General features: G+C 36.1%; 1 protein-coding gene across 6 annotated transcripts in view; it reads right to left on the bottom strand.

Annotated features, from left to right (window-relative positions):
- The window catches only part of KATNBL1 (katanin regulatory subunit B1 like 1), a 63,925-nt gene that overhangs the window by 7,596 nt on the left and 29,126 nt on the right, over positions 1 to 27,203 (bottom strand). For 4 of the 6 annotated variants that reach the window (XM_067742071.1, XM_067742082.1, XM_067742092.1 and 1 more), the window contains 4 exons: positions 4,911 to 5,041; positions 3,934 to 3,974; positions 2,211 to 2,490; positions 991 to 1,038 (listed from right to left, as the gene is read on the bottom strand). In XM_067742071.1, the coding sequence (XP_067598172.1) occupies positions 991 to 1,038; positions 2,211 to 2,490; positions 3,934 to 3,974; positions 4,911 to 5,027 (486 nt within the window). In that variant the 5' untranslated portion in view covers positions 5,028 to 5,041. The remainder of the gene's footprint in view (positions 1 to 990; positions 1,039 to 2,210; positions 2,491 to 3,933; positions 3,975 to 4,910; positions 5,042 to 27,203) is intronic. The other 2 variants (XM_067742101.1, XM_067742105.1) reach the window with 2 other exon arrangements.

The following is a 27,203-nucleotide window of genomic DNA, read 5'->3' as shown; positions in this document are numbered from 1 at the left end:
TAGGTCCCAATCTAGGCCAGATTTCTGGACTATATAGTCACATGTTCTTTTCCTCCAGGGTATGTAGTTTCTTTGATTTTCTGATCTGTGTCGGCCTCATCACTTCTATAACTACATGAAAGTAGGGGTAGTGTCTGTTTTTCACCCACCAATCCATTTCTCAGAGCCTGCAGAATGCACTGCACAGCAGGGAGCAATCAATAAATATTTGTGAATGACTTAGTATGACAGTGATCCTCTGTAACACTAAGGTTTAGGTACCTGTAGGTATCCTATTCTCCAGGGCTCAAAAAATTCACTATTAAATTCTCCTTGCTCCCTCTTTTCTCACAGATACCATACACACTTCCTTCATCTCTCCTAGCATTACTAACTTTCTATTACTCCAGAATCTTTTCTTTTGGCCTCCCTGAGCAGCTTTCGGGATCTTAGTTCCCTGACCAGGGATCGAACCTAGTCCCACGTCAGTAAAAGCACCAAGTCCTAACCACTGGACCACCAGGGAACTCCCCCAGGATCTTATTTACACAGGAACACTTCCACTGGCAAATGGAATCTTTGCATCATCTCATTATGGTTTTAGTTTATAACACTTTGTTTTCTATCTTTGTTTTGTATCATTTACTTGTAATTATTATCCTACGTATGATGCTCATTTTCATTCATCTACATACTTATGACCATTTAAATATAAAAAGATTCTTTTTTTGCTTGTATGCCACAGAAAATGCTTTTCAAACTGTCATGCCAGATAGAAACAATACTAAGTTTACCAAGTCATAGTTAAAGAAATTAAGGTAATTTAATCAATGTAATGTTATGTATCTATTAATTATATAATATCTTTGTATGGTGACAGATGGTAACTAGACTTATTGTGGTGATCATTTTGAAATGTACAGAAATATCAAATCACTACACTGTGCACCAGGAACTAACATAGTGTTGTAGGTCTATTACACATCAAAACAAACAAATAAACAAACTCACGAAAAAAGAGATCAGATTTGTGGTTACCAGAGGCAGGACGTGGCTTGGCTGAGGGGAAATTGGAGGAAGACAGTCAAAAGGTACAAACTTCTGGCTATAAGATAAATAAGCACTAGGGATGTAACGTACAACTTGGTAAATATAATTAACACTGCTGTATTTTATATATAAAAGCTGTTAAGAGAGTAAATCCTAAGAGTTCTCATTACAAGGAAAAAATTTTTTTTCCATTTTTAAAATTTTGTATCTATATATGATGGATGTTCACTAAACTTAATGTGGTAATCATTTCATGATGTAGTTAAGTCAAACCATTATGTGTATACCTTAAACTTTTAAAATGCTGTATGTCAATTATATCTCAATAAAACTGGAAGGGAAAAAATTGTAGAAGTGTTATTTTAATTACATGGAAAAATATTCAAATTTATTAAACATAAAAATCAAATTATCAAACAATATGGAGAAAAAATACACATCAAAACTTTAATACTGTTATTTACAAATGTTGAAATTACAGATAATTTTTTCCTTTGGATTTATTTTCTATAACATATACAATAAACATGTAATAATTATTATTGTAAACTCATGTTTATAAATTTTAACAAACCATTCTTTCAAATAACCATTAAAAAAATGGTTTTCCTGAGGTATAATTTACATACCATAAAACTCACACATATTTAAAATACGTAATTCAATGATTTTTAATAAATCTACGGAGTTGTGCAACCATCATCACAGTCCAGTTTTAGAACATTTCTATCATCCAAAACAATTCCCGTGAACCTGTTCAAACAACTAACTTTGCCTGAGCCAGAAGAACAGCAAAACTAAGCAGGTTTGCCTTAAAAAACTTTCCAATGGCAATTTTGAGAGCCCAGCAAAATGTGCCTGGATAACTGGCTTTCGTGGTTCACTTGTTAGGCAAGATTTCTTCTTTTCCTTTTCTTTAAGTCTCTACTGGCCAACTTTCCATTCTGGATATTTACAGCAGCTTGTTAATCATTTCATTCCATCTCAGATATCATTAACTTGGAAAAATGGAATAAACAACTGATTCAAATTTAATTAATCTAGAAAATTGTCTCAGGGTGTTACAGTCTCTCAAATAGTCTGAATTTAATCAGCAGTGAACTATTTTGCTAGTAGACTATCGCAAAGGAAAAAGCCAGTATTAAAACAGGAATAAAGTTAAGCTTATATAAATGACTTACCTCAGAAAAAAACCCACTATATTTTGATGATGGGCTTTCTGTCTGTGAAGAACCAGAATCACTGGGGCTAACCAGATATGGTCGACTACCCTGCCGCACTTGCTCAGGGAGGCGGCCTGCACAAGCCAGCTCATTCTCTTTATTTGCCATGTCACAGCCCCCGCTGTTGGGGGACTGCTTTTTTCTGTAGCAAGGATTTTGAAAAGGATGATGAACCTTCTTTCTGTGATAGATCACCTTACGTAGTTTATCTGGGCTTTTCACAGCTTGTCCAACTGTTCTGTAAAAAGAATGGATTTTCTTAAATGAAAAAGAACCATATGAAAACCTTTAAAAGTTTTTAAAGAGAAAGATTTAGTAGGCCACATTTTGTGATCACAATCCACTAAAATTAGAAGTAAGCAGAATAATTTTTTAAAATCTTAACTCTTAGATTGAAGAGGAAAATAAAAGGGAAATTATAAACCATCTGGAAAACAATGAAAAGGATGGTACTTTACACCAAAAGAGGAAAAAAAAAAATGAAGAAGCATAATAACTAGATGCTTTTAAAACGAACTACAGGGCATTCAGGGAGTATGAAAATTTTAACAATTTCCATTCACCTAATCTTTTTCTAACAAAGTGATAGAATAAGTGAGCAAGTTCGAATATTTTAATTTGAATCAGGCAAGTCTGAATATATATTTTAATATAAAAGAGAACACTTATTTCGATTAAGCTGAAGTACAGTTAATTTGTTTGAATAAGATAAAATACTACTGAGCACATCTCATGGTTTAGTATAATGGTTCTCAAATGTTTTGACCTCAGGATGCTTTGCACTCCTAAAAATTATTGAGGTCTCAAAAGAATTTTTTTTATGTGGGCAATATCTACTGATATTTGATGAATCAGAAACTAAAACAGAAAATTTGTTAATCAATTTTAAAGATGATAAACTCGGGGGAATTCCTGGTGGTCTAGTGGTTAAGACTCCACACTTCCACTGCTGAGGGCATGGGTTCAATCCCTGGTCGGGGCTAAGATCCCACATGCCTCAGAGCACAGCCAAAAAAAGAAAAAGAAAAAGATAAACTCATTACATACTACATAGAATATATTTTTTTAAATCCTCTATTTTCCAAAACAAACGAACAAAAAATATAGTGAGAAGAATGGCACTGTTTTGCATTTGTGCAAAATCTCTAATATCTGGTTTAACAGAAGACAGCTGGATCCTCATATCTGCTTCTGCATTCCATATATTGTGATATCAAATATCATGTAGCTGCTGGAAAACTCTACTGTACACTTGTAAGAGAGTGGAAATGAAGAAGGTAAATAATGTCTTAGTATTGTTATGAAGATAGTTTTGACCTCACAAACTCATTGAAAGGCCTTTGGGACCTCCAGGGTCCACAGATCACACACTTTGAGAACCAGTGGTTTAGTAGAAAGCGCCTTTGGAGTTTGGCAGATCTGACAGTAAATGCCGTTTTTACCACCTTCTGGATGTACAATCCTAAAGAAATCACAAGTCTTTAGTTTTACTCATCAACTGTTTGGGGTAATGATACCTATCTAATATTGATATATTTAGCACAGTACCTGGCACAAAGGAGTTGTTTGACAATAAATTAGTATTATTATACTAAAAGACAATACTCCCCCCCCCCCCATTTTCACTCTTACCCAGTTTTCAATATTTGCTGTTTCCCACAAACTTTAAAGAAGCTCTTACCTAGTTATGTAAGCAGCCAACTGTTTTGGAGATTTCTTAACCTGAAAAATAAAAGTAGATAGTTGCAGCATATTTAAGTTCCTTAACAAAGCTATGTAAACTTTGTGATTAATGTCAACAAGTCTGAAATTGAACTATTAAATTTTTCAGATTAAAGCTCTTACTGTACTGATGCTGTACTCTCAATCATTGGTTACAACAACACTGTATGTAGGTATTTTTAACAACGCAACATACCCATCTGGCTAGTTTCCACGCTACTAGTCACATATTATATATACAGAGTGCTAAATAAATGAGTTGAATTTTAAGAAATTATATCAGTGCTAATGAGCCTTGCAATGGGTGAACAAAAAGCATCTCTGTGATTCCTCTAAAATTAAATTAAAATATTCAAATTATACTATATCAAAACAATATACCACCAAAAAGTTTTCAGAGCTTTTGGAATACAGATTTCAATTATTTTATTAATTCTACTTAATTTTGGCAGATTGAGCAGAACTGTCAACCTCCCATTTTTTAAACACTTTAATAACCAGAAGTATCTATAGACTTAGCAGTTTAAATTGTGTCAAACTGAATGACTGTGTCTCCCCAAAATTCCTCTGTTGAAATCCTAACCCCCAGAGTGATGGTATTAGGAAGTAAGGCTTTTGGGAGGTGATAAGGTCATAAAAGTAAAACCCCATGAATAAGATTAGTGTCCTTATAACAGAGAGCCCAGCGAATTCTCTCTCTCTCCCCTTCTGTCATGTGAGGAAGTAGAGAAAAGCTATCTATGAACCAGGAAGTGGGCCCTCACTGGATATCAACTCTGCTAGGGCCTTGATCTTGGACTTCTCAGCCTCCAAAACTGTGAGAAATAAATTTCTGTTGTTTATGAGCCACACAGTCTATGGTATTCTGTTTGTGTAGCAGCCCAAACAGACTGAGATACTGTCTTACCCATTCCTAGAAACCATGGACTTACTTACCTCCTTCATGTTCTTATTAGTGAAATTAGAGACCCTTTTTCTAGGAACATCAATGAAATGATCTTCAATATTATTACAAAAGTTGCGTTTTTTAACATTGTGGGTTTCAGATGCCATAATCTCTTAAATACCTAGACAAAAAATAAAAATAATAAATGGAAAATACAAAAAGCAAACGAGCCTGATCCTTTCCTTAACACACATAAAAATACAACAGCTCTACGCTATATAAAAGAGGCTTACAAGTAAAGCAAAGGACATGTGGGCATACCTCATTTTATTGCACTTCACAGATATTGTGTTTTTTTGTTTTTTTTTTAACAAATTGGAAGTGTGTGGCAACTCTGCATCAAGCAAGTCTATTGGCACCATTTTTCCAACAGCATTTGTTCACTTCATGTTTGTGTCACACTTTGGTAATTCTCACAATATTTCAAACTTCTCCATTATTATATTTGTTATAACGATTTGTGATCAGGGATCTTTGATGTTACTACTGTAGTTGTATTTGAGCACCATGAACCTTGTCCACATAAGATGGTGAACTTAACTGATAAATGTGGGTGTTCTGACTGCTCCACTGACTGGCTATTCCCCGCTCTCTCCCTCTCCTCGGATCTCCCTATTCCCTAAGACACAACAATATTGAAATTAGGTCAGTGAATAACCCTACCATGGCCTCTAAGTGTTCAAGTGAAAGGAGCAGTGGCAAGTCTCTCCTTTTAAGTCAAAAGCTAGAAATGATTAAGCGTAGTGAGGAAGGCATGTCAAAAGAGAGAAGGCTGAAATCTAGGCCTCTTGCACCAGTTAGGCAAGTTGTGAACGCAAAGGAAAAGTTCTTGAAGGAAATTAAAAGTGCCATTCCAGTGAACACATGAATGGTAAGGCGAAAAAGCCTCATTGCCGACATGGTGAAAGTTTTAGTGATCTGGATAGAAGATCAAACTAGCCACAACATTCCCTTAAGCCAAAACCTATTCCAGAGCAAGGACCTAACTCTCTTTAATAAAGGTTGAGAGAGGTAAGGAAGCTGCAGAAAAGTTTGAAGCTAAGAGGTTAACTCATGAGGTTTAAGGAAAGAAGCCATTTCTATAACATAAAAGTACAAAGTGAAGCAGCATGTGCTGATGTAGAAGTTGTAGCAAGTTATCCAGAAGATCTAGCTAAGATAATGAATGAAGGTGGCTACACTGAACCACAGATTTTCAATGGAGATGAAACGGCCTTCTGTTGGAAGAAGATGCCATCTGGGACTTTCATAGCTAAGAGAGAAGTCAAAGCTTGGCTTCAAAGCTTCAAAGGACAGTCTAACTCTCTTCTTAGGGCCTAATGTGGCTGATGACTTTAAGTTGAAGCCAGTGATCACTTACCATTCCCCAAATCCTAGGGCCCTTAAGAACTATGATAAATCAACTCTACTTGAACTCTATAATGAAACAAGAAAGCCTGGATGAAAGCATATGTGTTTACAATATGGTTTACTGAAGATTTTAAGCCCACTGTTGAGACCTACTGCTCAGAAAAAAAGATTCCTTGCAAAATATTACTGCTCATTCACAATGCACCTGGTCACCCAAGAGCTCCGATGAAGATGTACAATGAGATTCATGTTGTTTTTATGCCTGCTAACAGAGCATCCATTCTTCAGCCCATGGATCAAGGAGTAATTTTGACTTTCAAGTCTTATTATTTACGAAATATATTTTGTAAGGCTATAGCAGAGTAAATTGAAAAACTTCTGGAACAGATTCAACATTCTAGATGTCATTACAAACATCTGTGACTCATGGGAAAAGGTCAAAATATCAACATTAACAGGATTTTGGAAGAGTTGATTCCAACCCTAATGGATGACTTTGAGGGGTTCAAGACTTCAGTGGAGGAAGTAACTACAGATGTGGTAGAAATAGCAAGAGGACTGGAATTAGAAGTGGAGCTGGAAGATGTAACTGAATTGCTGCAGTTTCATGATAAAACTTTAACAGATGAGGAGCTGCCTTTTCTGGATGAGCAGAGAAGATGGATTCTTGAGATGGAATCCACTCCTGGTGAAGGTGCTGTGAAAACTTTTGAAATGACGGGAAAGAATTTATATAGAATATTGCCAAACTCAGTTGATAAAGCAGCGGCAGGGTTTGAGAGGACTGACTCCAATTTTGAAAGAAGTTCTGCAGTGGGTAAAGTGCTATCAAACAGCACTGCATGCTACAGAGAAATCATTTGTGAAAGGAAGAGTCAATTGATGCAGCAAACTTCACTGCTGTCTTATTTTAAGAAACTGCCATAGCCACCCCAACTTCAGCAACCACCACCCTGATCAGTCAGCAGCCATCGACACTGAGGCAAGACCTTCCATCAGCAAAAAGATTACGACTTGTTGAAGGCTCAGATGATGGCTAGCAATTTTTAGCAATAAAGTATTTTTAAATTAAGGTATGTACATTTGTTTAAACATAATGCTACTGCACACCTAATAAACTACACACAGTATAGTGTAAACATAACTTTTATATGCAATGGGAAACCAAAAAATTTGTGTGACTTGCTTTATTAAGGTGGTCTGAAACCAAACCTGCAATATCTCTGAGGTATGAATGTAGTTCTAAGTTATACATTTTTTAAAAGCCTTAAACATAGAGGAAGCACAAGGCAGGGGATTCCAGTAAAGTTCTTTCTGTTCTCATTCTTAAGTTGCAACCAGTTACAATAATATGGCATGTACTTTTTGCCAACACAACATGTCAATCTCCCCATTTTCCATATCACTAGCCATATATTATTAAAGTTTATGAAATCAGGTCTAATAGTAGTGCTATCTTGAAATTCAAATGCACGGAAGCCTAAATTTTTGGAAGCAAATCACTGGGTCGTATACAACCATAAGCAGCCAGGGGAACCAAAATCAGACTATATATATCTGACTTGTTTTATGCCCAACCTTTAAATTTTTCTTTCATTCGTGCAGCTAGCTTTCTTCCATCTTTGAAAAATATAACCCACATTCTTTTGCTCCTCCAATTATATCCAAAGGGCAGAAAATAGATGCTGTGACTTCATTTATGTAACAGAGGATGTTAGTGACTTTCCCACTTGCACTCAGGTTTCACATAGCAAATTTACTTCAGGTCATGCCCTGAAAACCAAGTTTCTCCCTCATTCTTTTTTTTTTTTTTTTTTTTTTCGGTACGCGGGCCTCTCACTGTTGTGGCCTCTCCAGTTGCGGAGCACAGGCTCCGGACGCGCAGGCCCAGCGGCCATGGCTCACGGGCCCAGCTGCTCCGCGGCATGTGGGATATTCCTGGACCGGGGCACGAACCCGTGTCCCCTGCATCGGCAGGCGGACTCTCAACCACTGCGCCACCAGGGAAGCCCTCCCTCATTCTTGTTTTAAACATTTATTGAGCATTCATTATATGCCAGGCCCTGGAGTTAATGTAGATGACAGACAGCGATCCTGTTCTAAAGAATCATTTAGGAAGCTTTCTGAAAATACATCTTTCTGGGCCCTAATTTCAGACTATAACTCAGCAGGTATCAGGAAAAAAGCCCAAAACAATTATATTTTTAAAAAGCCCCACAGGTATTTTTATCATTAAAAAAAATTTTTTATTGAAGTACAGTTGATTTATCATGTGGTGGCAATCTCTGCTGTGCAGCAAACTGACTCAGTTACACACATAGAGACATTCTTTTTTAATATTCTTTTCCATTATGGTTTATCACAGGATATTGAGTATAGTTCCCTGTGCTACACATTAGGACCTTGTGGTTTATCCATTCTAAATGTAATAGTTTGTATCTACCAACACCAAACTCCCACTCCATCCCTCTCCCTCCCTCTCCCTCCCTGCCCCTCCCCACAGGTTTTTCTGATACACATTCTTAGTAAAAAAAAAAAAAAAATCTGTCTTAGAGAATTTTCCAAAAATATACACGAACACAGGAAATTCTGCAATCAATTTCAGGGTATTTTACGATTTCTTGCGGCTAATTCAGGGACAGCCCATCCACTTGTGCCCCCAGGTTACTAAACCTCTAGGATGAGACTTTAAAAAAAGTAAATAAATAATTGCAGTAATACAATAAGCACTCTGACAGAGGGGCACCCATGCAAGTCAGCAAATCTCCACTGAGGAAAAGTCTTCTAGGGCAAATAGCACATTGAGAAAATAGCATGTGTAGAACTGAAAGGCATGAAGCAACATGATTTGCCTGGCAATGTGTTAAGTAGATGCATGTGACTAGAGCTTAGGCTGGGGGTGTGCTGCAGCAGAGTGAGAAATGAGGCTGGTGAGATAGGCAGAAGCTAGATCATAAAGGGTTCTGTGCACAAGGTAAGCTTTTTGTTTGTTTGTTTTGTCTTTGAAAGAAAGGGGGACTTTTAGTTAAAGGTAATGGACTAAACACGTGCAATTACTTTTACCTTTCCCTGAAACCCTATTACAATGACAGTAAAGAAGATTTTAAAGGCATAAACCCCATAAGGGCAAAGAATAGAAGATGAGGCAATGGCAACAACATTTTGGAAACTGCAAAGCATAAGTGGTAAATGACTTAGCAGATCTGAGAAAGCAAAATCCTAAAGCATCAGTGAGGAAAGGTGAAAAGCAGAATCCCCCAAAGGTTCAGAAATTGGCAATACTAAGGACCTCAAAAAGTGGGATAAAGGTGGGCTTAAGAACAAGTACAATGAATGAATGTCCATTTAAGACACAGTTAAGAGTCCTAGATCCCCTTCCCCATTTCAGTAAAAAACTGGAGTTTTATTGTATGGAAAATCTAAAACAAGAGTCCTTGGGATGGGAAACACCAGGCACAAATGTGGGTGAGAGGAACATATTCTAAACAGGGCGATCAAGTGAAAGTTTACATACTAAATGTTAAGACCTCTAACCTTCTTTCTACCACATGTCTCACAGAGGCTTGTAGCCAGGCTTAAATACTCCAGGGAAAGAGTACTGAAGATGCTTCTTTGGGAACTCTGATCAGTCCCAGAGGAAAACACACACACACACACACACACACACACACACACACACACACACACACACACACTCCTAAAAATACTGACATCAGTGATGGTCAAAGTCCCCAAAGAACTTTTTATATCTTGATTATGGTAGTAGTTACCTGTCAAAACTCTAATAGCATGATTTTTTTTTTTTGCATGTAAACATCTCAATAAACCCAACTTTCAAAAAATCCTCTAGAGATAAGAACAAATTGCATCCATGAAACACAAATGAGAAAAAAACAAGCTGACAAAGACTCTTGGAAATTAAAAATAGGATGTAATAAGATAGCAGAAAAACTCAATAGAAGTTGGAAAAGAAGTTGAGGGTATCTCCTAGAACGTAGGGTAAAAAGATTTTTTAAAAGAACCTGGATTGGTTTATAGAGACCAACATTCAAATAAACAGAATTTCAGAAAGAGTACAGAAAAAAACAAATAAGAAAGCAAAGAATTAAAAACTGTTCACGGTTGAAGGCCATGAATTCCCAAACTGAAAGGGCACATTGAGGGTCAGCACTGCAGATGAAAATAGACCTACAAGGCACATTGTCACATTTCAGAGCACCAGAGAAGCCAGAGAAGGGGAAAACATACAATAAACAAACTCCCCCTAAAATCCAAACTAAGTCACATACAAATGATAAAGGCATAGAACAATGCCTTCAAAATTCTTAGGAAACTTGAAATTTTATATCCAGACTAGTCACCACCTGAGTGCAAGTGTAGGAAAAAAAATCTTCAGAAATTCAAAGTTCCAAAAAAAATTCTTCATGCAGCAATCTGAGAAATAATAAAAATGAGAAATACAAGAAATGGAGAGCCAACAAGAGAAATGAGAAGGGAATTCTCATGATGGTTATGAACAAAGATCCCAGGATGATGGCTGTGCACCAGGAGTACATGACAACAATTGGAGCGGGATAACAGACTGAAGGGAGAAGTCATCACATAAATGAAATTGAGTTATAATACCTGGGGCTCATTAGAGAGGAGATGGAGAGAACTGAGGGAGTCACAAGGCAGTGGCACATGTTTCAAGTGACAAAAGAAAAGAACTGTCAGCCCAGAATCTCCTATGTGGAGGAAATATCCTTCAGGAATGAAGGAGAAACCAAGACATTCTCAAATAAAAGGAAATTAAAGAAGGAATATTAGAACATCAAGGAGACAAAAAGAAAACTATAAGGTAAATTATGTTTGAAGCAAAAATTATAACACTATCTGATGTGGTTCAAAGTATATGTAGAAGAATGTTTAAGACAACTATGTTGTAAGTGCGGAAGGGCAAAGGGATATATAAAGGGAGGTAAAGTTTCCACACTTTACTCAAACTTGTAAAATGATGCCATCAGTAGACTGTGATAAATTATAGATGTGTAACATAATACCTAGAACCATTGCTAGAAGCTATTGCTACTGTTTTATTAAGAAACATAGTAAAAACTACTATAGATAAATTGAGATGTAATGTTTAAAATGTGTACAAATAACTCATAGGAAGGCAAGAAAAAAGAAACAAAAAAATGGAGAGAACATAAACAAAAAATAAAATGGCAGAAACATATCAATAATTACATTATATATGAATGCTCTAAACATATCAGTTAAAAAACAGAGATTGGCAGAGTACATTAAGAAACATGACCTAACAATATTCTGTCTATAAGAAATTCATTTCAAATATAATGATAAAGGAAAGTAGAACATAGAAGAAAGATCCTAATAGATCTTTAAAAGTTCTCATCACAGGAGAAAAAAGAAAGTAGTAAAAGGAAGAAAAAGATGTATCATGCAAATATTAATTTAAAAGAGCCAGGACTTCCCTGGTGGCACAGTGGTTAAGAATCCACCTGCCAATGCAGGGGACACGGGTTTGAGCCCTGGTCTGGGAAGATCCCACATGCCGCAGAGCAACTAAGCCCCTGCGCCACAACTACTAAGCCTACACTCTAGAGCCCACGAGCCACAACTACTGAGCCCTCGCGCCACAACTACTGAAGCCTGCACACGTAGAGCCTGTGCTCCACAACAAGAGAAGCTACGGCAATGAGAAGCCCACGTGCTGCAACAAAGAGTAGCCCCTGCTCACCACAACTAGAGAAAGCCCATGTGCAGTGACGAAGACCCAATGCAGCCAAAAATAAATAAATAAAATTTATAAAAAAATAAAAATAAAAGGGTCAAACCATCAAGAAAACATAGCAATCTTAAATATGTACACACCAAACAACACAGGTGAAAAATACATGAAGCAAAAACTGACAAGGCTGGAAGTTATAATTTGAAATTGGCAAGAAATAGCAAAATTCCTCTGTTAAAATGCACTATGCTTGCAAGTTTATAAGTTTGAAAAATAAAGAAAAAAGAAGAAAGGTAAATGAAAACACCAAGAATAATTAATTTTATGATTTCATATCAAAAGGCACATAGTTGTAATTTGCTATTAAATTAGCATAATTTTTTTATTGTCACTTTGTTTTGCTACTATGTAAGTTAATCAGCTTACATAATCATAGAATCAGAGATATTTGAAATGGAAAACATAATTAGTAAAATAATTCATTAGTACCTTACATTCCAAGGTCTCAAAACTGTTTACCAGTCCTCCTTAACCAGTATAGAATATTCTGGTCACCAACACAGGGGCTCCTAAAATTAGGCAAATGTCTTCCTTTTGGACTCTGAAATAAGTTTATTTCGGCTAAACTACAGGTAAAAACATGGAGCCAGAGGATGGGACCAGCTTTAAAGTCAGCCTAGAAACATAGAAGTGATAAGCTGGAGCAGCAGTTCTCAAACTTTAGCATCGGAATCATTTGTGGACCTCCCTATGATACAGATTGTTGGGCCCCATCCCCTGAAAGACTGAAGTGGGGCCTGAGACTCTGCATTTCTAACAGGCACTTGGGTGATGCTCATGCTGCTGGTCTGAAGACCTCACCTGGGAACTACTGAATTAGAGTTCTCTCTGAAAGTTTCTCATTAAATACTGTAGTGCTCATTGTTTTAAAGTTGTCCAGATTTCCATTCATTAAAGCCAGTTCCATCCACCGTATTCTCTTGTTTATTTTATATACATAATGTACTTACAAAGAAAAGATAGGATCTCACCTACAGTCAACTCTCAACTGTATGTAGTTGATCAATCTTACAGATCTTCTGGGGTAAAAATTTCATTGAGATCTAATTTTATTTCTCCCTCACCTTTCTCCTAGCCTTATTCCTAGACTAGAATGTAAATTAATTTTATTTCAGGATAAAATCAACAAGGTTGGTCAGATAATCTGTTTGAAGGAATACATATGAATGAAATACTGTTTTGGTTCATCTGTGATGTTGCTGCTTTCCCTTGGTGATCCAGTGGGGAATGTTCTTAATCAGTTCTGTCTTTGGGTCCACTATTACTTCTCTGGAGTGGCACCCTCTTTAAATTCCCCTTTTGAAAATACAGACATTTGGTACCTGGAACTAAAGTCTATACATATGGCTAAAGAGTATTCTAAATCCAAATTCATACAATTTCATCATAACTTCTAAAATAAGGGGGTAAAAATTAGTGTAATGTAGCACTATGGTAGTAACTTAGAGTGGTTCCAAAGATAAGAAAAGCTTCCAAATTCTTTTAAGAAGCCAGTATACCAGTGTTATTAAAATATAATAAAGATTGCACAATAAAACCATGGACCAATTTTACTGATGAATATTAATGCAAAAGCCCAGATAACACCATACTGTTGGTGAGAATGTAAGAGGATCCAGTCACCTTGGAGAACAGTTTGGCAGCTCCTCAAAAGTTTAAAAAGAGTTACCATATGACCATATACATCCAAAAGAAATAAAACTTGTCACAAAGACTTGTACACAAATGTTCATAGCAGCAGCATTATTCGTAAGAGCTAAAAATTGGAAACTATCCAAACATCCATCAACTGATGAATGGATAAAATGTGGTAAATAAATAAAATCCATACAATGGAATATCATCCAGCCATAAAAATGAATTTTTGTCCTGATATATGGTCAATCATAGATGAACCTCAAAACACTATGTTAAGTGAAAGAAAAGAAGCCAGAAATGAAAGATCACATACTGTATGATTCTATTTATATGAAATGTTCAGAATAAGCATATCTTTAGAGACAGAAAGTCAATTAGTGGTTGTCCAGCAGTGCTATAATGGGTATGGGGTTTCTTTCGGGAGGTGATGAAAATGCTCTAAAATTGATTATGATGGCTGCAGAACTCTGTGAATATACTAAAGGTCATTGAATTATATACTTTAAGTGGGTGAAGTATGGTATGTGAATTAGAGCTCAATAAAGTTTAATTATTAAAAAAAACCTGACATGGCTGAAAGGAGAAACAGACAAATCCACAATAATCTTGGAGACTTCAATAACCCCTCTCAACATCTGATAGGACAAATAGACAGAAATGCAGCAAAGTTATAACATCATCAACCAATAGGATCAAATCAATATTTATAGAACACTCCACCAACAACAGCAGAATAATTATTTTCAAATGCCACAGAACATATACCAAGATAGGCTATATCTTAGGCTATAAAACAAACCACAACAATTTGAAATAATTGAAATGATGCTCAGTATTGGTAATTATTAGAGAAATGCAAATCAAAACTACAATGAGGTATCACCTCACACCAGTCAGAATGGCCATCATCAAAAAGTCTACAAATAATAAATGCTGGAGAGGGTGTGGAGAAAAGGGAACCCTCTGATACTGTTGGTGGGAATGTAAATTGGTGCAGACACTATCTAGAACAGTATGGAGGTTTCTTAAAACACTAAAAATAGTGTTATCATATGATCCTGCAATCCCACTCCTGGGCATGTATCTAGAGAAAACTACAATTTGAGAAGGTACATGCATCCCAATGTTCATTGCAGCACTATTTACAATAACCAAGACATGGAAGCAACCTAAATGTTCATTGACAGAGGAATGGATAAAGAAGATGTGGGATATTTATTCAATGGAATATTACTCAGCCGTAAAAAAGAATGAAACAATGCCATTTGCAGCAACATGGATGGACCTAGAAATTATCATACTAAGTGAAGTAAGTCAGACAAAGACAAATATCACATGATATCACTTATATGTGGAATCTAAAAAAAAAAGATACAAATGAACTTATATACAAAACAGAAATAGACCTATAGACATAAAAGACTTATGGTTACCAAAGGGGGAAGTGGGGGAAGGGATAAATTAGGAGTTTGAGATTAATATATACATATTACTATATATAAAACGGATAACCAACAAGGACCTACTGTATAGCACAGGGAACTATACTCAGTATTTTGTAATAACCTGTAAGGGAAAACAATCTGAAAAAAAAATTGATATATATGTATATATAATGGAAACACTTTGCTGTACACCTGAAACTAACACAATATTATAAATCAACTATACTTCAATAAAAATATATATAAACACATCAAACTCCAAGATGCCAAAAAAAATAAAATAAAATAAAAAATAGGGCTTCCCTGGTGGCACAGTGGTTGAGAATCTGCCTGCCAATGCAGGGGACATGGGTTTGAGCCCTGGTCTGGGAAGATCCCACATGCCGCGGAGCAACTGGGCCCGTGAGCCACAACTACTGAGCCTGCGCGTCTGGAGCCTGTGCTCCGCAACAAGAGAGGCCGCGATAGTGAGAGGCCCGCGCACCGCGATGAAGAGGGGCCCCTGCTTGCCACAACTAGAGAAAGCCCTCGCACAGAAACGAAGACCCAACACAGTCATAAATAAATAAATAAATAAATTTAAATCATATGGGCTTCTAAGACCTCTGCTTAAAAAAATAAATAAAAAAAAAATAAGCGAAATCATATAGAGCATGTTCTCCAACTACAATGAAATCAAACTAAAAATCAATAAAAAAAAAATAACAGGAAAATCTCCAAACGCCTAGTAACCAAACAGTGCACTTGTAAAAAGTTCATGGGTTAAAGAGGAAGTCTCAAGGGAAATCAATAAAATACACTGTGCAAAATGAAAATGGAAATTTAACATATTAAAATTTGTGGAACACAGCTAAAACAGTGCTCAGGGAAATTTTTAGCACTAAAATGGATAAAAAGGAAAAGTCTCAAGTCAATAACCTAAGCTTCCACATCAAGAACCTAGAAAAAGAAGAGCAAAATAAACCCAAAGCAAGCAGAGGAAGGAAATAATAAATAATAGAAATCAATAAAACCGAAAACAGAAAGACAACAGAAAAAATTAACAAGACAAAGAACTAGTTCATTGAAAGGTCAAAAAAAATTTCAAACCTCCAGGGAAACTGACAAAGGAAAAAAAACAAATTACCAATACCAGGAATGAAAAGGAGATATCACTAGAGATGCTACAGACATTGAAAGGATAAGAAAATACCACAACCAACTCTACAAACATAAATTTGACAAGTTAAAAGAAGTAGGCCAATTCCTCAAGAAACACCACAACTCACTCAATATGAAGTAAGCAACTTGAATAGCCCTGTAATTATTAAGGAAACAATTCATAATTTTAAAACTCCCCAACTAGAAATCTCCAAGCCTGGATGATTTTAATGGAAAATTCAACCAAATGTTTAAGACTGAACACCAATTCTACACAACCTTTTCAAGAAAACAGAAGAGCAAGGAAGACTTCCCGATTCAATTTATGAAGCTAATATGTACTATCCTGATGCAAAAATATGACAAAAAAGCACAAAAAAGGGAAAACTACAAACCAATATCTCTCAAGGCTGTAAATAAAAACTCTTAACAAAATATCAGCTAATGGAATTCACAATACAAAAAAGAATTATACACCACAATCAAGTGGCATTTGTCCCAGGGACACGCTTGTTCAATATTTGAAAATCAATCCATGTAACCCATGATATTAACAAGCTAAAGAAGAAAAGTCATATGATCATATCAATTGATGCCATAAAAGTATTTGACAAAACTCAACACCCATTCATGATAAATACTCTCATTAAAATAATAATAGAGGAGGGCTTCCCTGGTGGTGCAGTGGTTGAGAGTCCGCCTGCCCATGCAGGGGACACGGGTTCGTGCCCCGGTCTGGGAAGATCCCACATGCCGCGGAGCGGCTGGGTCGGTGAGCCATGGCCGCTGAGCCTACGCGTCCGGAGCCTGTGCTCCGCAACGGGAGAGGCCACAGCACTGAGACGCCCGCGTACCGGGGGGGAAATAATAATAATAATAATAATAGAGGGAAACTTCCTCAACTTGATAAAGAGCACCTACAAAAAACCTACAGCTAACATCACTCTTAATGGTGAGAAACTCAAAGCTTTCCTGCTAAGATTAGGCACAAGGCAAGTGCGTCCCCTCTCATCACGGCTTTTCAATATCATATTGGAAGTTCTAGCTAATGCAATAAGAAACGGAAAGAAAAGATATATAGATTGGAAAGGGGGAAAAAAACTTTGTTCACAGATGCTATGATCATCTATGTAGAAACTCTGAAAGAACAGACCAAAACAAACAAAAAAACCCCAAAACCTTTTGGAACTAGTAAGTGATCACACCAAGGATGCAGAATACAAGGTTAAAATACAAGTCAATCACATTCCTATATATCATCGATGAGCAAGTGCAATTTGAAATTAAAAATACATTACCATTTACTTTAGCACTCCCTCCCCCACCAAAAAGTTCTGAATTCAAACTAGGTATCTAGGGAAATTGCAATGGTAGTCAAAACTTTTCCCTCTCAACAGATACACAGTCAAAAAGATGAAGATAAATGTCGAACTGCTTTAAGTCTCTATGAAACTGGAGAGACTAGAAGAAAATACATGAGAGGAACTAGCTAATTCATTTTCTCTATTCTAAGAGATACGAATTAGGCATACATTAAAAAAAATACAGTATGCAAAGAACTGAGCACTGCTTTGAAGAGATTTCTAAAATCCACTTACTAAAAAAGAATTAATTTGTAATCTGATACAAATATATTAAGAACGGTGTCTGGATTTATGGGAAAATAAAGTTCTGCTTACAAGTTTTGAACAGTCAATATAGTATTTAAAACAAATAATTGAGTCAATGAAGCAAAATGATGAAAGGAAAACAAAGATGATATTCTTGCCCTTAAGAAACTTACTCTATTAGAGACACATGACAGAATCACATGATAGTTATCTAATTCTACCAGGCTGTATACCTCACATAATATACAGACTAAACTTATAGAAAATTAAGTTCTACATGAGTTCAAAGAGGGATAGAGCGTATTTCTGAAAACCACCATGATCAGGAAAGGCTTGGGAAGAAGCAAGGCTTAAATTGGACTTTTGATAACGGATTGGATTCAGGTAGGAGGAACTGAGAGCTTAAGGAAAAATACCAAATATCTCAATATTGTACAAGGTTACAAGGTGGGAATAACTTGGTTATTTACCAGTATAGGTATCCAAAGAATAAATTTAAATCCACTATATACAACAGGCATTTATTACAAGGTGCCTCCCTCCATCTTTTTCTTATACGAAGATGCTAAATTAAAGAAAGTATTTTTAGCATCCTGAGTTGGATTCAAGTTACATTTTCCCATAGAAATCCAATTAATAGTACTACTGGATCAGCTCTAAACAGGCTATTAAGGCCTAAGCTTGGAAACTAATCACCTATTAGAGTAGGCCTTTGTTTCTGTCAAAGATGTAATCTGATTACTAAACAACCAATAAAATGTCAACTTTTTGGAATCCAACTCATCAATAAACCTGGAGTTGTCTCTATCACAAACAAACCTTAGGAAATTAAAGTAATTGAAAGAGAGAGTTCTCAATGTCATTCATATTTTTAAAATAAATAAATATAGTAGAATGATAATTGAAAGCATAATAGTTGTAAGCTGGGAGGAATAGTCCTGTTTCATTAAGACTATGACATTTCTAAGACGGTAGTATCTGGTTTAAGATCCTAAAAATTTTTAAACAAAAAAATTTACTACAGAATAGTAGTTGGAAAACTAATTTTGAAAGCTTAAAATGGGTAGTGTGACAATAACAACAATTTCCAAGAAAATAACAGTTACTATCATTATATCATAGAACTGTGGCTGCTTTACATTGAGTTACCTCATTTAATCATCAGCACAATCTCTGATGCAGAAATTACAATCCTCATTTTTTTTTAAAAAATAAAGTTTTGGGAAGGTAAGTAACTTGGTCTAATGTACCAAAGCTGTTTTATGTCTACTGAGGCCTAAATTTGCCTGATCAGCGGATGATGGATTACAAAATTTCTCATCTCAAGGAAGGCTCTGTGTGTTTGCTACTCTGTATCTGAGGAATGCTTTCCCCTCATATATTCTTATGGCTTTCTTCCTTACAACATTTTTAGGTTCTTGCTCCAATATGCCCTCCTCAGAGTGCTTTCTCTGACCTCTCCTCTCAAATAGCACCTACTTTCACTTCTATCTTCTCACCCTATCCTATTTTTCTTCATAACATTTACACTACTAGACATATATTATTTGTTTATCATACGTCTTCTCCACTAAAATGTAAGCTCCATGAGGAGTGGGATCTTGCCTGCTGGTTCACTGCTATATTCCCTGGGCTTAAAACACTGCCTGACACATAGAAAGTGCTCTATGTGTATATACTGAATGAATTAGTAAAATCTCCATTCTATACTATGTAAAAATGATAATTAATTGAAACAACTTTCACCTTTAGTCTTTAGCCTAACTTTTTCATAGCAGACTACCAGAATCCTTTATCCACAGATTTAACCCTGTTTATTACACACAAACGTGTGTATGTATATATGTATTAAGTCTGTAGATTTGAATATTTTTTCCTCTAGAAGATAGCATTTATTTATTGATAGGCTGTCCCCCTTTCATATGGGAAAAATATTCATCTATTCATAGGCTAAAACAGTTTTTTTTTTTTTTTTTGGTTGTGCTGCACAGCTTGTGGGATCTCACTTTCCCCAACCAGGGGATGAACCTGGACCATGGCAGTGAAAGCCTAGAATCCTAATCACTAGACCACCAGGGAACTCCCTAAAATAGTTTATTAAAGAACAAGGTTGCATTTTTTTAAGAGCGAAGGATTTAACATCATTAGAAAGATGCAAGTCAAAATGACAATGAGATATTACTTCACAACCACCAGTATGGCTACAACAAAAATGACAGACAGTGACAAGTGTGGAGAAGGATGTGGAGAAACTGGCACTCCCACACGTTACCATGGGAAATATAAAACGGTACAGCTGGGCAGTTTCTTAAAATGTTAAATATAGACTTACCATATGACCCGGCAATTCCACTCCTACGTATTTACTCATGAGAAATGAGAGTTTACATCTACACAAAGACGTGTATGCAAATGTTCATACAACATTATTCAGAATAGCCAAAAAGCGGAAAGGACTCAAATGTTTATCAACTAGTGGATGAATAAACAAAATGTAGTATATCTGTCTGGAACATTGCTCAGTAACAAAAAGGTATGAAGTACTAATACATGTTACAATATGCATGAACGTTGGGCTAAGTGAAATAAGGCAAACACAAAAGACCACATATTATGTGATTCCATTTATATGAAATGCCCATACAAGTAAAATCTATAAAGACAGAAAGTAGATTAGTGGTTGCCTACGGCTGGGTTGGGAGTGGGAATAACTACCAATGGGCACAAGGCTCTATGGTGGGCGATAGAGATGTTCTAAAATTAGATTTGGGTTGATAACGGCACAATTCTGTATATACTTATAAACAGTGAATTGTACATTTTAAAAAGGTGAATTTTATGGTATGTAAATTATACTTGAGTAAAGCCTTAAAAAAGAGAAGGAAATTATCAAAGTTCTAATAGTTAAAGTCTCATTACAAAGGATTTTTTACACTACAAATTCCATTTTGCTTTATGTCTTATGCATTTGGTAGCACCTTTCTTGGGCAATAACATCCTTTTCCCCAAGAGCATAAGATAGTGCTATTCAAATGGTTTAAAGCAATTATTGAGGCTTCTAGGTGTTTTCTAAGTGCCACTTGATAATACACACAAAGAGAATAATCTGCAGTGGGATTAAGAGTGGTTGAAGGCAGTGATTACAGAAACTGGAAAGGACAAATCTTTTAATGAAAAAAGAATAAAAGAAAACAAGGCGTTAAGAGAATAAAAGCAAGGGCTAGGAGATATTGAGAAGAGAAAAAAGTACTAACTGATAACTATTCTGAATTTGGATATAGTGCATATTTTCTTAAATCAAGACATTAAAGTGATTGCTTATGGGTATTTTCTTGAGAAGGTAGAAGAATAGTGGCATGTAGAAGGAGTTGGAGGGATGAATTCCCTTTATATAATACTTATCTCCTACTAGAAAGGTGAAAAGGGATCTATTGACATAATCTATTACAATGGCTACCAAATCAAAGGATTAAATAGTTCTAAGTGTTACTTAGATAGATACTCTCTATCTACTCACGACAATGAGAAAAGCTCATCATACAGAAATGAAACATGTCTGGACTTTTGTCTCTAGTAAGTTACAGCTCAAGATCAAATTAACTTAAGCTTTCTTTTTACATCAATATACTACAGTACATCAATTATTTGCACTGTATTTAACTCTACAATTTCACTAGGCAATTTCATTCCTTGCCTTGGAAAGCAAAGCATGGTTATACAAAGAATTATAATATTGAATAATTAGTATTCCTGGTATAAGTGATTCTCTTCCAATCACCACCATAGAGTCAACTCTCACTATCACAAAGGGCGTGAACTGTATTCCCTAAGAGTCTTGAGGCTGAAAACTGACCACTATGGCAGAGTAATAAAATATATAAGTAAAAAAAGAGGTTTTCGAATTTAAAGCTTCAGCCTAATTTTTTCACCCTGAGAGATCAAGTAACTTGCCCAAAGACACTAACTAGGTTAGTGACAGAGTGTACGGCACAGAATCTATGCCATTCTACCACATCTCTGTTTTCATTAATTGAATCCAATTCATTCCCAACTACAATAAAGTGAACATTTTCAATCCTGAATAGCCAAAAAAGTCAAATAAGATGAGAGTGCTAATTTTTCTGAGGAGATGACAAGACAGGGACAAATGAATGTAAACTATAAGGGAGCCCTACTTTCCAACCTTCCCTCGTCCTATAAGGGTAACTTTTTCTTTTCTAGCGCCCATCAGGGAATTTATAGGGCTTAAGGACAAATCTTAAGTTTCCCCATGACACAGCTGCCCCACAAAAAATGAAAGGGAAGGATGAACGTGGACTTTTTCTCTCAAGAATTTCAGTGCAGGGGAGAAAAACAGAAGGTAAAGATGAGATTTTCTGGGGCAATCTTTAGGGCCTGGGGATACTGATTCTTTCCTCCAAAATTCAGCTACCAGCCTCTCAATAAATGCTTTGCTATCTAGCACTTAAGATGAATAATGGAATTTGGATCAAGTTAAAAAACAGGGTGATAAAAAAAGAAATTGAGAATGCCAAAGCTGACTCAAATGGGATCAGTGCTTACAATGGAATATTAAAAACACTATTTTCAAAGAATGTCTTGTGACGTGGAAGAAAGTTCAAAAAATAACAGTATTATAAAAAGCAGGACAGAAAATTGAATGTACAGTATAATTCTGGTGTTTCAAAAGCTGTATGTATATATATAATCAATCCATTCAAGAGCGCTATCGGGCTTCCCTGGTGGCGCAGTGGTTGAGAGTCCACCTGCCAATGCAGGGGACACGGGTTCGTGCCCCGGTCTGGGAGGATCCCACATGCCGCGGAGCGGCTGGGCCTGTGAGCCATGGCCGCTGAGCCTGTGCGAACGGAGCATGTGCTCCGCAACGGGAGAGGTCACAACAGTGAGAGGGGCCCGTGTACCACACACAAAAAAAATAATAATTAGCAGAAGTTATTTATTGCTGGTGGAATTATAGGTAGGTTTTTTCCTTCATTTACACATTTCTCTATTTTCTACAATGAACATGAACTATTTTCATAATATGAATACTATTCTAACTTAATGAAGTCACCATCTTACAAAAGGCAGCTAAATTATATAACTACCTTATAGTAAAAAAGTGAGAAAGGTGTAAATGCCACCACATAGAGGTAACATTTCTAGGGAAGAATTTATTTTAACTTTTCCAAAATTAGGGCAACTCCATCTAACTTTCTCAATTCTCACCTTCTCACCTCACTTGGGACTTAGCTCCCGCACACACTTTTATATCTTCAATGTCTCCCTTTGAACTGATTCCTCTCCTTCTGCTTTCAAACTTGCTCAGGTTTCCCCTCTCAACTTCTATACTCTTTCTCTACTTCTCTTTCCTGCCAAATTTCTACAATGAGTGCTTTTTAGTTTCCATTTTCTCTTTAACCCTTTATAACCTTGTTTTTACTCTGCCCTCTTATCTGAAAAAGTTGCACCTTCAAAGTTACTTGAAGCTATAAGGGAGCCTTTTGGAGCATTGATGATGCCCACTTAGGTCAGCCACGATAACTCTACAGACTTTGCTCATTCTTCATCACCATTTAGCTTTTTCATCCCTTCATCTTTCCCACCCTCAATCTTTCTGATCACAGGACACAGCACTATCTTGACTCTCCTTGTTCCCTTTCTCCTTTTTGGTTCCTTTTCCTTCAACAACTCTCTTCTCGCTACACTAAAATTGGAAAAATATGCTTTCATAGCTTCAGTTATTTCTGTAGTCCCTGACTCTCCTCTAACTTCTATGCATCTGACTTCTTGATCTGCCACTGCTAGGTCAAAGTCAACACATCTAGAACAAACCTCTTCAATCTCTTCCTACATCAGGACAACTAGCTGCCCCTCCTAGCTACCAAATTTTAAATTACTGCCATCAAATTTCTCTCAGACTAGAAACCTAGGAGTTATTTTGACTCCCCTCTCCTTCCTTCCAATCAATCACTAAGTCTTCTTGAATCTTTCTTCAAAATATTTCACGGACCCATTTGGACCTTTCCTTTCCCAGTGTCAAAATGATAGCCCTATCACTTCAAGCCTAATTACTATATGAATTATTTGATTTTCCTGCCTCCAGTCTCTTCCTGGTTCCTATAAATCAACCTTTGCAAGCTATGGTATTGATGGCAAAACCCCCAAATCTCTAAAAGGTCCCTCCTGTTTACTACAGAATTTCCCAAATTATGTTTAGAGTATCCACATAGATTTTAATCGATGTTTTACTCTGTTCACATAAGTTTAGATATGCTAGATGTTAAATCTGCTTCTTGGAAATTAAATACATTAAAAAGGCTCTGAGGAGCCTGCATAATTTTATTTAACTCTGATTCCCAAACTTAGCCACCATCCTACTTTAAAAAAATTTAAAAAATTTTGACCAATACATATAAAATTTGAAAGATGCAGATGTACCAAGGAACAGAGTTTGTGGAATTGATTTACTACATCAAGACTAAACTATCAATAGTTATCTAAATATCGAAGACCTCCATAATCAGGTACCATGCTATCAGAGATTAATAATTTTTTTTAATTATAAAGGAAGTTGAGCAAAACATTCCGTACTATTTTTTTATATGGGGGAAAGGGAGGTTTTTTGTTGAGGGAGGGAGGTTCTATTGCAATGGTGTTAATGAAAGAACGGTAATATCATTAAAAATAACAGCAGCCTTTATCAAAAGCTTACCACATGCTAGCCATAGGCATTGTAGTTATATCATATTATGCCCTTTCTATAGACGAGGAAATTAAGGCACAGAAAGATTACATAATTTGCCTAAGGTCAGACAGCAAAAAAGCGGTAAGAGTCAGGACTGGAACCCAGGCATTCTGTCACCATTGCCTCCACTCTTAACCAATACACTATACTGTCTCTCAAGTAATATGAGATATTAAGGGTAAATGTGTAGATAGACAATGCAGGTTTTATCACTTTTAATCTCATGATTTTTGGCAAATCATTTATTCTATTCTGAATCAGTTTTCTCAAATGCAAAATGAGACTTGTGAAGATCAAAATAAGATTACATGCAAGTTACCATTCAAAATATTTATATGAAATATAAATATATACAACTCTGGTATTTTGGAAGGCAAAACTGACAACACTATAGAGCAATGAACTATGAACATATCTTGTCACTCAGTTTACAACAGCCATATAATTTATCATCCAAACTAGGACATATTTGAGAGTAAAAGGAAATACTATTAAAAATTACTCTGGGTCAACAGACATAAACCAGGTTTACCCCAAGCAAATTGGGATGCACTGTCACCCCCAACCTGCCCCAGTTAAAATGTTTACTTCCCTAGATTGATTTTCTGCATCAACTACTCAGCAAAAAAAGGGAACAAATTATTGAAAAACATGATAACACAAATAAGTTTCAAACATATTATGCTAAATGAGAGAAGCCAGATTCAAAAGGTTACATACTATACCTCGTTTTTATGACATTCTAGAAAAGGCAAAATTATAGGGAAACAAAAATATCAGTTTCTTGCCAGAGTCTGGGAGAAGATGTTGACTCTAAAGGAAAAAGAGGGCACTTTTTGTGATGAAGGACATGCTCTATATCCTGACTGTGGTAGTTACTATACAACTGTGCATATGTTGAAGCCCACGTAAATAATACCTCAATAACCTGACTTTAAAAAACTGGAGTGCAGAGCACATGTCATTAATAGCTTTTCACTAGCCTCCTTGTACACCCAGAACTCACTTGATGGAACTGAGAAATATGGCTCGGGGCCCACATCCATTCTTTTTTCTCCAAGATATTGAGATCCACACTTCAGGCCTAGAGGTTCCAGAAACCTTCCTCAAGGCATTTGGAATATATATATCTGTTTTGAAAGATGATTACTAAAGCCTCCCCTTCTGGTTTTCTCTTTATTCTACTAATCCATATGGGCTGTGTCCAGCCCTGAGGACACAAGATACCCTCGGTGCCCTCCCTGAGCGATAATGGGAGGTGAGTACTCTCACTTGGAGGCTAGTGGGAGTTAAAAGCTTACTCTGCAAAGGCCTCAAGGCTCCTCCTGTCTCACTCAGCTCTCTAGAAATCTTTCTGCTCACTATGCAGTAGGAATCACAACTCATTATTTGGGTGAAAAATTAGAGACTCATCCAATCTTAAAAGGCTAGTGTAGCTAAAAGATTAAGTCAAACAGACCCATGTTCAAATTCTCAGCTTTCCCACTTAACCAACTACATGAACATCAGAGCCTCATTTTACTGATCCGTAAAAGTGAAGATGTTTTACTACTGCCTTACTCCAAAAGAATAAGAAAAACTTGCAGACATAGGAGCATGTAAATATATAAAGCAAGTATTAATAGACATAAAGGGAGAAATTGACAATAATATAATAATAGTAGGGGACTTTAACACCCTACTTACATCAATGGACAAATCATCCAGACAAAATCAATAAGGCAACAGTGAGCATATGAATATCATCACAAATCAAAGTATACTAGTATTTTAAGGTTCATTTTTTTAGATGATTAAAGGAAAGAAAGCATATGTATTTAATTCAGCATGCATTTACTGAGCATCTACTATGTGTCAAGAGTTAAATAAGTGTATGCCTTATTTCTCAAGAAGCTCATAGCCTGGTGGGAAAGAAAGCCAATAAATATAAAACAATAAATGCTATACAAGAGAAACAGTACACGTTGCTAAAAAAGCATTAGCAGTACATCTAATTTGAGGGGTAGTGGAATACCCAGAAATGTATCTCAGGTTACACTAGATCTGAGTCCTGAAGATAAACAGGAAATTGTGAAAATGAAATGAAGGAAAGCTCCTATTAAGCAACCATAGTAAAAAAAAATTAAAACTCTTATGTACTCAAAAAATCAGAATCTAAAGCTTTCCTTGTTTCCATATTTTCAGTTCTTCTCCAGAAATGGTTGTTCAATTTGAGCATGAATAGAAAGCAAAAAAAGATACAGAAGCTGATGGGGAACTTTATAACGGATAGATCAGGCTGACAACATCTAAATCACTAACCAACTTTAGCATTACAAAGAAGGAGACAACCAGACATTATATGCCTCGTGATGATGTGATACATACAATAGGAAATACTACACAACACTACTATTAAGTATGCTTGTCAAAAAATCTAACCTGAACATAATCAAGCCTCAACTACCTGTTACCAACTACCAGTTTAAAAGAAATACACTAGACAGAGAGGAATCTGCTAAGCACTACCATGAGGATGTAATTATAAAAAATCCAGAAATTCTTTGGAACAAAAAACT

This window comes from Pseudorca crassidens, chromosome 1, assembly GCF_039906515.1.
Source record: "Pseudorca crassidens isolate mPseCra1 chromosome 1, mPseCra1.hap1, whole genome shotgun sequence".
Lineage (NCBI taxonomy): Eukaryota > Metazoa > Chordata > Mammalia > Artiodactyla > Delphinidae > Pseudorca > Pseudorca crassidens.
The sequence above is the reverse complement of the archived record's forward strand: the minus strand, read 5'-3'. Positions and strand labels throughout refer to the sequence as shown.